Here is a 12,588-nt window from a genome sequence, read left to right as displayed (position 1 = left end):
ACTCATTTTATGTCTACTATTTGTGTATGACGTTACATTGCATTTGTCCACGTCTTTCTGTGGATTTCATTACTGGTTAGAAAAAATTTCAGAGGTTGATTCTGCAACCCTAAATAGTTTTTCCACAGAAAAAAGGACCCGCATTCGGTTATTGTAGGTCTATTTTCTACCTACAAAATTTCAGGAAAATCGGAGTGCAACACGTTGCGAAGGTTCCTTGTTAGCATTTAAAATAAATAAATAAATAAATCAGTAAATAAACACGGACTTTACCTGGAATCTGCGATTTCCTAGTGGCGGTTTTGCATAAGGGACACCCTGAAACGCATAGAATTCTTTCCCATGATATGACTTCTCAACACACCCTTGGATAGGCCCTTGTTTTAGAAAGACAATTGGTGACAGTTTCGGATACGTAACTGGCAATCTAATAGAGATAAGAAATAGAGCAAATAGTGAAAACAACATAACTCCAAAATATGAGAAAACACTTAACTCAAATAACAAGAAACTAATGGGTCACAATACTAGCTGCGAGTTCCCTATTTGAAAAGTTATATATCAAATGTTTTAAAAAATGCCTGAGCGAAAGTAACTTTATCAATTGAAAAGTGATATCAAATATTTAAAAAAAAAATGCCTGAGCGAAAGTAACTTTATCAAATCGAAAATAAATGTTGTTGACGCGTTGTTTTGTTCATTTATTTTTTACGGAATTGCATGGACGAATAAAAAGCTGCAAGTTTGTTTGCAAAGAATAAGGATATCTACAATTATCAAGGGAAGGTAGGTGATAAAGTATCTGGAACTTTTTTTTTTTTATCTCAGCTGAAACGATAATTTGTAAAATATGTGTTGTTGTGCTGATAGGTTATCACAGTAAATTACACAACCACACACTCAAAAAATAATAAAAATAAAAATAAAATAAAATAAAAATAAAAATAATAAAATAGAAATAATAAAAATAAAATAAAAATAAAAATAAAAATAAAAATAAAAATAAAAATAAAAATAAAAATAAAAATAAAAATAAAATAAAAGTTCGGTGCACCGGACCTCAGGGTATGGATTCGATGTATTTTGTTATTCAAAATCCAAATTTCGAAACCCCAAGTCAATCGACAGTGTCAATTCTTTTTATGGGCGAAAAAATTTGAGCGATTTTGCATACGGAGAATACGCGTAACGAGCCATACAAAAAATACACGTATGGATTCGATGTATTTTGGTATACAGAATCCAAATTTCGAAAACCAAAGACGATTGACCGTGTCTTTTTTTTTTTTTTTTTTTTTTAATGGGCGAAAGACTTCAGTGAATTTTGGTGGGAATTATGGTACGTAAGACAGCACATAAGTTTTTCGTCCCTTGATACGGTCAATCGTCCTGGGGTTTCGAAATTTGGATTCCGTGTACCAAAATACATCGAATTCATACCTTGGGGTACACTGCACAGAAATTTGTTTGTTTGTATGGTCGTGTTACGTGTATCCTCCCTATCTAAAATCGCTAAAGTTTTTCACCCATTAAAAAAAATTGATACGATCGATCGTCCTGTGGCTTCGAAATTTGGATTCTGTGTAATAAAATACGTCGAATTCTACCCTGGGATCCGATGCACAGAACTTCTATTTTGTGTGTGGGGTGTGTGTGTGTGTGATCGAACCAGAGACCCTACGCACCAGAGGTTAAGTGCTCTACTACTAAGATACCGTGCCCTCTACTAAAATACACGTCAAAAAATAGCAATTTGCTCTCACATACTTCAGCACCTAATATAATTTATATCAAATACTATTGTACTACAGTTCATAAATTGGTGTATTATATTTTGTATTATGTATGATGATATAATATTATGCGGCAAAGTATGTGTGTATTTGCGACTGTGCTCGTGTGTCAGTTCTTTGCCTTCCTTGGAATCGATCTTTTGTTCCCTTTGGAATGGGTTTTGGCGGCGCCAAACTAACCAAGTGCTTGGGCGCAATTTCCTCCAATTTACTACTCTTCCCCCATCCCAAATTGTCAAAAAACTTGTCCAGGTTGTTTTCTCGCCCCTTAAAAAAGACAATGAGTACCTGCACTGATTTGCATGTCATATTCATACGAGGTTAGTTCATTTGATAGCTCTTGCCCCGTTCTTTTTAAACAGAATCAATCTATATTCACTTATTATGCTTCCCGCCACGATTTTATTCTTTCAATCAGAGAGAAAACATTCTTATTTGAGCTTAGTTCTTCACAGTTAGCGTTCTTTAAAAAAATCATTGTCGTATAATTCAAGTTCGATTGTGCAATTTTCAATGAGAAATTATATCCGACTAAAAGTATGACCTCATACGTGCAGCCTGCACCATAAAACCCACCTGTAAGCACCATGACTGGAATCTAAAACATCACATGTGCAAAAGACATGCGTCCTAGCCACTAAATTAGTGGGGAAGTAAATGTAGGGCCTAAAATTTAATTGAATTTTTTAACTTAAGTTTTCTAACAATTCGTTTCTCTATGTGTGTGAGCTCTGTATTGGTTATTTAGTTAGCGTATGTGTCTTTGGTGATGGAGACCCGGGTTTGATTCCCGGTGGCATATCATGCAGTTTGGATTCCACGTTAAGCTCCAGCAACGTCTCAAATAACCTCAGTGCTGAAAGGAGCTATAAACTACAAACGAACGGACAATCTTCCTTGTGTGTTGCGTACATTGTGAATGTTAATGGCAATCATTGGCAAGTGAACTTGATTCTACTGTAGTTAAACGTTCCTTTTAGTACCGTGTGCGAGATTGTTTAAAGTAGGATCTGAATCACAATGCAGGTTTGAGGCCGGAGTGGTTCAGTGGTAGAGCGCTCACCATATGTGCGCGCTTTCCCTGGTTCGATCCCAGCTCCCGCTAAGTTCTGAACCTATTGAAAATATGTGTCCTCTGTTGCAAGAACATTGTGGTGGTACACAAAAGCCCACAACACCATCATCCTTCTTGAGGATACCTAATTCGACCCACTTATTAGCAAAGTTTTATCAAATACACTACGCGATACCAGTGAATAGCTATACGAGTCTCACTGAGTTCTGTATTAATTAGCTGAGTAATCTGTGAGACTTGGTTTCCGAGTGGTATTATACTTGCTATGTAAAGCAAAACCAGCTAAAGCAGTGGTGCGAACACTGCGAAGAAGATCCTCACATTTTATCACCAGGAATATTTCCATTACGCCTTCTGCTATGTCTGCCTTCGTACGGCCCATCATATGATACATTATCCGCCATACATTTTTAGTTACTAAACAATTTAAAATATATGAACAAGTATATTAGAGCAACAAAGTAATATAGTATTTTGACCCGAATTATGTCGCTGTGCAGAGTTCCATCATTGTATTACATCGGAAGATGAGTTAAACATTCATCGTGAGTTAAACAACTAGATTGCAAAATTTTGACCATAAAGGATGACCGCATTCTTTATTGCTGTTTTGAGGCAAAACATTTTCAAGTTCTGCTTCGGGTATTTTCGGAAAACAGTACACGAAACCTGCTGATTTGAACCTCCAAGCCAACCTTGGCAATCAGGAAAACTTATGCTGATGTGTTCTTTTCTTATTTTAAATATGAAAAGACGTTGGAATGGTATTAAGTGTAGAAAAAATAACATTGATCGAAATACTTAATGATACAATATTTCGAAACTATGTATTTACATACTTGTTTTGTCATTTTGATTTCCATACGAAAAAGAACAATTCCATATGTAAAAGAAGAATGAAAGGGCAGACACCGAACATAATTCTCGTGCATAGTAAAATAAAAGACGAAGTAGAACAAAAAAAAACAGGGTTTGCAATGGATACAAATGTCATTGCCTTGAAAACTAGTATATTTCGTTAGAAAGAGCTACCCTAGAGTGGTCATGTTAGCTCAGTAGTAAACCGTTAGAGTTCAAATCGTAAGGTCGTGAGTTCGATTCTCATTTGGGTCAATTCAATCTTATATGAAATTCTATTTTCCGCAATGTAAGAAAACTTACACAAAATTATTACATCAACTATATATATATATATATATATATATATATATATATATATATATATATATATATATATATAATCATTGTAGAACATAAGTAATTATTATGTTTGTAGTATGGAAGTGGTGTTCCTCTCTCTCTCACTATCTTATCTGTATTTACATATATAAAAGTGGATATATATATATATATATATATATATATATGTGTGTGTGTGTGTGTGTGTGTGTGTGTGTGTGTAGCAACATAACTCTGATATGTCTAGAACAATTTTCACCATATTTCTTACAGTCTTGAAAAGAGTACTGTCGTGTTAGCTACGGGAAGTGGGATACATATAAAAATGCTAGAAAACGATCGATATTAGTATCGAATCCATAGTTTTGGGGCCACTTAGATAAATAGTGTCCTTTCAATTCTGCTTTATCCAATTAAGCACCCAGAGTGGTAATATTGTGGTAAAAATGTCGAAATCGACCGATATTAGTATCGAATCGTAAGTTTTCAGCGTTGCTAAGTTAATTGGTAGCAGTAGTAATGCTACTTAAGACCAAATTCAACGCCAGCGGTGGCAATGCATCCCTTAGGCCTAATAGGGGAATGGGAGGGGCTTTCATGAAAATGATTAAAAAACTGATGTTAGTATCGAATCCATAATTATGGGGGTAGGTTAGATAAAAAGTGGCACTCCAGATGCCATGTAAGTAAAGTCCGCAATAGGCCCTTCAAGGAGTTGTGTGAAGTTGTGACATGTAAAAATAATTTAAAATGACCAATGCTAGTGTTGAATATATAGCTTTTGGGATCCCCAAGTACATTGGGAGTAGTTCTGATGATGTTTAAGTTCAACTTCCAGTACAGGTAAGATACCCCAGCACATCTAATAAGGAGAGTCGAAGGGAGTAACATGTAGAACGATTCAAAACGACTGATATTAGTGCAGAGTCCATAGTTTCGGGGTCACTGAGATAAATAGCAACACTTCTGGTGCCATATAGGTCCAAGCTCTACACATTAGTCCCCCTGTATTGGGAGGAATACTGACATGAAAAATAATCAAAAACGACTGACATTAGTATCGAATCCAAAAATTTTGCAGTGCCTAAGTTGATTGTCGACACTCGCTATAACATTTAAGTCTCTACGTTTAGCTCCCATTAGTACCCTGGCTTGATGGAAAGGTGTTGACATGTGAAAGGAATAAAAACGACAATATTAGTGTGGAGTGAAATGGGATGAAAAATAAAATGTCTCAAATGACTTAGATTAGTGTCGAATTTATAATTTCGGTTGACCAAGCTATTAGATTACAATCGCAGTAACATTTAATAGCACTTTTAGGCATGAACAAGCATGTCAGCTGGATTTTGAATTTATAGGGCAGAATCAAAGGCGTTGCTCACACGGCTCTAAATATTTTAATATATGCGTATAAATGTATATTCCAGCGTAACTCCTGAAATTCTGGAACAACTTTTATCAATCGTGGTAGACATATTACTTTCAATCTAAGAAAAAATATTGTGGTAGTGTGATACTCCAAGGGATGTTAGGAGGAGTGACATGTAAAAATAATGTAAAACGATAACGTAAAATAATGTAATAAATAATCCTAGTGTGTCATCCATAGTTTTCTGAATAGTGATTTTCCCAATAGCGTTTATGTGCAAATTAATCCCCATCTTCAGAGGATAAGGGGCTTGGAGAGCTGAAAAATAAAATGTCAAAAATCACTGAAATATTTATTGAATTCATATTTTTCGGGGTCGGAAAAGCGTTCCTAATAACTTTGAAAAGTAGTTTGTAGCCACTTCAATATGGGTTTATTAATCATATCAATTTCTCACCGTGAGAAGAAATGACTATCTCAGCTAGTATATGTATCAAGCCAACCTTCGCAATCGAGAAAAAATTGTGTAGGTGTGTGTTTCCCCTTTTAAACGAAATACTGTAAGACATGTTAAAATTGTACTAAAAACGAGAAACTGAGAAGGTTCCAGTCGGGATTCAAACATTGCTCAAATTTTCCACATAGGAAGTACCCCACCAGAAAGCAATAAATCTGAAACAGTTCACGGTAACACCTACTTCTTTCAGTGTTTTTTAGATTCACCATAATATAAACAAATCACGCATAAAGGCGATTTAACATAATTTAGGGGCGTATGTTTGTGGTTCGTTGGCGTTTTATCGCGTCTCTGCCGTTGGTGGTATAATTTTCTAAACAGAAGTGATACCGCCGCAGATCGTACTTTCGTGGCCGCCATTTTTTTTTTAGCAAGAGGTCGTTAGTTGCCCACCGACGCTTACGGTATGCGCGAGTGGGGTTGTGGAATCCGTGCCAGTTGCGGACGCTGCTCTTATCTGTTAAAATCATTCCCAGTTGCGGACGCACAGGTGTTGTTTGAAATTTCCATGCCTCGACTACGATGCAACCAGACTTGTTAGTCCCAATTGCGGACGCGTGCAGGAGAAGAGGTAAGATCTATTGATAACAAGCAGCAACGTTGCTACATTTTTCATTTCATTACATTTACTACCCTGCCTCGATATAAAGAATTCAAATCTATCAGTATACGAGCATCTATAATTATAAAGCTATGTAATATTAGAGATACTGCTAACCACTAGTTTATCCATTAATTACATATGAAATACATGTAAATTACATAAGAATTCCTGTACTTATTTTGCAGATTTGTGCATTATTTAATTTCATTTATCCCAGTAAATTTTTAGTGAGGAAAGTTTTCGTAGATGCTAGCCCAAAATAACATTGTTATTCCTCCTGTCGAAAGAGAAGTTATTTAAATTTATTAGTTTTGCATGATAATTTACTTAATTACTTGTTTTGAAATTACTTAATTCCTTTTTTTTAGAAGTCATTAACAAAAGCTTATAGTTTGCAGAATATTAGTTGATTAAATATTTAATCATAATCAACGAAAATTTCTTGAGCCTATAATTGAAGTTATTACATTGTGTGTTGTTCAGTTTTTCATGGAAATGAACCTTTCCACTAAATTTCATTTTATTACTCTCCTTTTATTATTCATCATAAGATTTTAGGCTAGGAGTTTGCGTGCAATTACGTTGAGAAATGGATCTTCTTAATGAATCTTTGTAAGAAATTTTCCTCGGACGCTAACTATTCCTCGTCGATGAGCGTGTGCGAAACAGTCGATTATGATTAAATATTTAATCAACTAATATTCTGCAAACTACAAGCTTGTGTTAATGACTTCTAAAACAAGGAATTAAGTAGTTTCAAAACAAGTAATTCACTAAATTATCATGCAAAACTAATAAATTTAAATAATTTCTCTTTCGACAGGAGGAAGAAAAATGGAAGTGTTACTTGGACTTGCATCTACGACAAATCCAAAAGTTGCAAAGGGCGAATGTCAACGAAAGACAATGTTGTGCTATGGGTTTCACAACATTCGTGTCTACCGGACGTTGCAGTAGCTGAAGTAAAGAAGAAAATATCCAGCGCAAAGAAGCGAGTCCGAGAAGAAGATCAACCTATTTGGAAAATATATAAAGAAGAGTTCGCTGATTTATATGACCAGGGTTATGATTTGGTGGCTAACGTGCAGCAGTATTCTGTCTTTACCGCTGCAGGGTTCAATCAGGAAACACATCGTGGAAAACAGCTCAGGATATTGAACTTTCTTCTGATATTCTTCATTTTCGAGTTGGATTCAATTTTCTTCTTTTAGATGATGCAGGCGAAGACAGGATACTGGCATTTGCTAGAAGAAATGGAAGAAATATTCTTGCAAGTTGTAAAGTGTTTATTATGGATGGAACATTCAAAACGTGCAGCAAACAGTTTGCCCAGCTTTATACAGTGCATGTCGACATTGGTAGCAGCGGTGAAGAAACCAATATTGTTCTGATTATGTTTGCTCTTCAGCCAAGCAAAACACAGCAAATATACGAGAGACTTTTCACAGGAATTAAGGGACAAGTCCCTGAGTGGTAACCGGAATGGATAATGGTTGACTTCGAAGAGTCATCCATAAACGCATTGCGGTATGTATTTCCAAAAGCGCAGGTTAAAGGATGCAATTTTCATTTCAACCAGTGCCTATGGAGAAAAATGAAAGAAGTAGGGCTTGTACAAGAATACACAAATGATGATGAGGTTAGCTTGTGCATTAGAATGTGTGCTGCTTTGGCACACTTGCCAATAGATAAAGTCGTTGATGGTTGGCTGTGTATTCAAGAAGACACACCATGCAATAGTAAATTGCAGCAACTTTATGATTATTTCGTCGTCCAGTGGTTGGAGAACTCGACTTTTACTACAGAGAATTGGAACTACCATAACACAAGGCACAGGACGAACAACGCACTCGAAGGCTGGCACAACAGACTGCATTCTATTACAAACAAAGCACACCCAAATGTCTCAGAGTTAGTCCGAGTTCTCAAGGATGAAGCTCGGCACAGCAACTTTCTGTACGATCGTTTGGATTTAAAAATTGGCGGGAAAAGAAGAAAGAAATCGATAATACTATTAGACAAAAGAAAGTATAGAATTCTTGCGGAATTTCAGGATACTGGTAACATCAAGAAGTGTTTGCGATTCATAGCATATGTTCAGAGACGTGAGTAGCTTTGTGTAAATACTGTATATAAGTGGTTTGTGTAAATATTGTATATAATTCACTACCTGACAAAGGAGAACTGCAAGCTCATTCTCATATAGGCGTAATATTCAACAGTGGCTATTCTCCTGCAACTTGTAAACGACACTGCCAGTCCTAAGCCTGGTTAAGTGTGAAGGAAAGTTGTATAGAGGGTACGAAATCCTTGTGGGGGGGCGGTTCCCATCTTATTTTTTGAAATCAAATTCTCCTCACTAAAAATTTGTGAGTAGAACTTTATTTCGACATTGTAAAAAGGCTAAGGTCCCTGAAAAAGTCATGCCCCTATAAGAACTTACTAGCTACACCCCTGAATGAATTTTTTTTCAGCAAGTTGCATTCTTACAACAAAAAGTCCTCGTTGCTGAGGGCAGGGTAGTAAATGTAATGAAATGTAAAATGTGGTAACGTTGCTGCTTGTTATCAATACATCTTACCTCTTTTCCCGCACGCGTCCGCAATTGAGACTAACAATTCTGGTTGCTTCGTAATCGAGTCATGGAAATTCCAAGCAACACCTGTGCGTCCGCAACTAGGAAAGGTTTTAACAGATAAGAGCAGCGTCCGCAACTGAGACGTCCGCAACTGGGAAGAACCCGTATCTGAAAATATGAGAATAAAGAATCATGGTATCCTTGACGTCTGTTGGTACCCCTAAAGGTCTGAAACAGTGAAACAGATGTCAAAACCGGAAAACAAGTATTTAATCATTTCAAAGGCACTCCGTATCGAGGTAAAAAAAATTTACCCGGGGTCCTCCGGAGAGACCCAGGCGGGGTCCAAATCAAAATTTGCAAATGGCAAGGGGAATCAAGTAGTATATCATTGAAAAGTATTCCTAAAGGAAATAAGATTGAAAGAATCTCGAGCCTCTATGCGAAACTTTTGCAAAACAGCTAGCTTTCAAGATACTAGTAAATCTTTCATTGAAAATTCGGTGGTACCCCTAGAAAAAATAAAAATGTGCAACGGATATCAGAAGAGATAAACTCGTGTCTTATCACTGGAAAAGTATAATGCGCCAAGGTAAAAAATAGTGCCCCATTGTAAGCTTATTACATCACTAATGTTAAATTGTATGTTCCACGGTTGTGTCCTTTAGGCTGAAGGACAGGGTCATTGTGAATTATGAATTTAATGGTAGGATATTGAAATGGAAGGAACGCTGGGGCACCAATCATGCTGGAGATATCCCTTATGTAGCCAAGTGTTTAAAAAATGTTAAACCAAAACAAACTGTGGATATTGTCAAAGTTTATGCCCAACTGTCTCATCAATTGGTAAATAAAACTTATCTTGCCTCAGCATTCCTTTAGTTTCTATATTCTACCATTAATGGTCCCTGGGTGCTAATGGGAGCTTAATTCGATTTAAGCGGAATTGACAGGACACTATTTACCTAAGTGACCCCGAAACTATGGATTCAACACTAATATCGATCGTTTTGTAGCATTTTTATATGTATACCACTTCCCGTAGCTAACACGACAGTACCCTTTTTCAAGATTGTGAGAAATATGGTGAAAATTGTTCTAGACATATCAGAGTTATGTTGCTACACACACACACACACACACATATATATATATATATATATATATATATATATATATATATATATACACTTTTATATATGTAAATATAGATAAGATAGTGAGAGAGAGAGAGGGAGAGGAACACTAAGGTATCACCACTTCCATATTACAAAAGAATGTCAGAGTATTGAACTAAAACCTTATGTAAAGACTTTCCGTTCTAGCATGCTACGTAACAACAATTTCAGTCTCTTCACGTGAAATATGGGAATCAGAAATTTGTTGTAAGCGTTTTGGAGCTATTCAGTTTTTGTCTGAAACCACGATCCGACTTTGGATATTTTCTGTTTATATTCCCTCTTTATTACTCGAAATATATGTCAAGAACGTAAATGACATGCTGTAATGAGGATATTGAGAAGTAACCTCTATATGACAAGTAGCTGCAAATAAATACACTACATAACTTATTATTTACTATTACACTATTTTTTTAATTTATATTTAACATTCACATATATTATACCGACTTTCTGTGAACATCTACCTCAGATGTTATATTTTAAACATAATAATTACTTATGTTCTACAATGATTATATGAATATATATATATATATATATATATATATATATATATATATATATATATATATATATATATATATATATATATATATATATATATATATATATATATATATAGTTGATGTAATTATTTTATATAATTTTTCATGCATTGGGGAAAATAGAATTTCATACAAAAAGAATTGACCCAAATGGGAATCGAACTCATAACCTTACGGTATGAAATCCAACGGTTTACCACTAAGCTAACATGACCACTCTAGGGTAGCTCTTTTTAACGAAATATAATACTTTTGAAGGCAATGACATTCATTCCAAACGCTATTTTTTGTTCTACTTCGTCTTTTATTTTACTATGCACGAGAATTATGTTAGATATCCGCCCTTTCATTCTTCCTTTACATATATAAATGTTCTTTTACGTATGGAAATAAAAATGACAAAACGAGTATGTGAATACAGTTTCGAATACTGTATCATTAAATATTTCAATCAATGTTAATTTTTTTTCTACATTTGCAGCATATGTTATTATATTTAAAAGAAGAAAAACTCATCAGCACAAGTTTTCCTGATTGCTAAGGTTGGCTTGGAGGTTCAATCCAGCAGCTTTGGATTACTATTTTCCGAAGATACCCGAAGTTTTCCTCAAAACAGCAATAAAGAATGGAACAGTATGTACATGAATTTCCCTTGTATTTTAATGTGTAATTTTTCACTAGTTTCATTATAAAATTTTATTCCTATGTTTCAAAAGCCGATTCTCAATTTGTTCAACATTCTTTGGAGTTTACGGTTTAGAAGAAACGTATAAGAGAGGGAGAGAGAAAAAGTAAAGAAGATGAGAAGAAGAAGGGACAAAAATTTGTTTGGTATAGAGAGCCTAGACAAAGAAAGAGAAGATACTTAGGAAAGCAGGAATTAAAACGTACAAGAAAGGAGGAAACAGAATAATAGAAGTAGTCAGAAACACCAAGAGAAAAGCAATAGTGGACAAATCAAAGGTGGGTAATATAGAGAATGGGATGTGCGGAGTGTGAGAAAATTTATATAGGACAAACAAAAAAGAAGATGAAAGGAAGGATAAAAGAGCACACGAGGATGATTTAAAATTGAAAAGGGGCAGCAATGCAATATGTAAGATTCAGAAAGAGACAAATCGCAAGAAGGGGTGAGAAGGAGCAGAGAACATAACATTGGTGAGAAAATGGAAAGAAGCCAGGAAAATCATGAAGGCAGGAGACAAAATAATGAATTGGAATTGAGAATTTGCTAAATAAAGAATAGAAGAAAATTTTTTTAAAGAAGAAGAAAGGGAACAAATTAAGGGAATGAAAACAAGGACAATAAAAAGGCAAGAAAGTATCCAGCAAAAATGTATATTTTAAATTGGACAAGTGCTGTATGTGTGGTTTAAAGTTAGTATTTAAATCACAAAAGAGTTAAATTGAGTTGATTTGGAGTTAAAGTCCCTTTCAGCAGCAGGACTATATGAGATGTGGACGTACTGATTAACGTAGAATCCGAACCACGTAAGCTCCCGCCGGGAATCGAAATCTGTTTTCATTATAAGAATGTTAACGTTCCTTATCTTAACGTCTTCGTATAATTTGATGGACGTGGCGAATAAATGAGACTGAGCTTTCAAACGTGACAGTTCATCTGATTTTTTCAAGCACTACCAAATAGAACTTTATATTTTAAAAAAGACCCCTATGTTGAAAAGAATTACTATACTCAGGCTCGAACCGCCGCCCTTTGTTTCTAGAAGTTTAACAGCAT

The 12,588-nt window shown here is 35.2% G+C and overlaps 1 protein-coding gene across 1 annotated transcript; it reads left to right on the top strand.

The window, feature by feature from the left end:
- Positions 1-8,029: 8,029 nt before the first annotated feature.
- On the top strand, positions 8,030-8,653 carry LOC145689291 (uncharacterized). Its single transcript, XM_081763431.1, has one exon. The coding sequence runs from the start codon at positions 8,030-8,032 to the stop codon at positions 8,651-8,653; it is 624 nt and encodes a 207-aa protein (XP_081619557.1).
- The last annotated feature ends 3,935 nt before the right edge of the window (positions 8,654-12,588 follow it).

This window comes from Thermobia domestica, chromosome 7 (assembly GCF_964235325.1).
Source record: "Thermobia domestica chromosome 7, izTheDome1.hap1.1, whole genome shotgun sequence".
In the NCBI taxonomy this organism is placed as follows: Eukaryota; Metazoa; Arthropoda; class Insecta; order Zygentoma; family Lepismatidae; genus Thermobia; species Thermobia domestica.
Note: the sequence above shows the minus strand (reverse complement) of the source record. Positions and strands in the feature narration are given on the sequence as shown.

What these genes read in the sequence shown, in the direction of transcription:
- LOC145689291 (XM_081763431.1), top strand. Translation starts at nt 8,030, where the DNA reads ATGGTTGACTTCGAAGAGTCATCCATAAACGCATTGCGGTATGTATTT.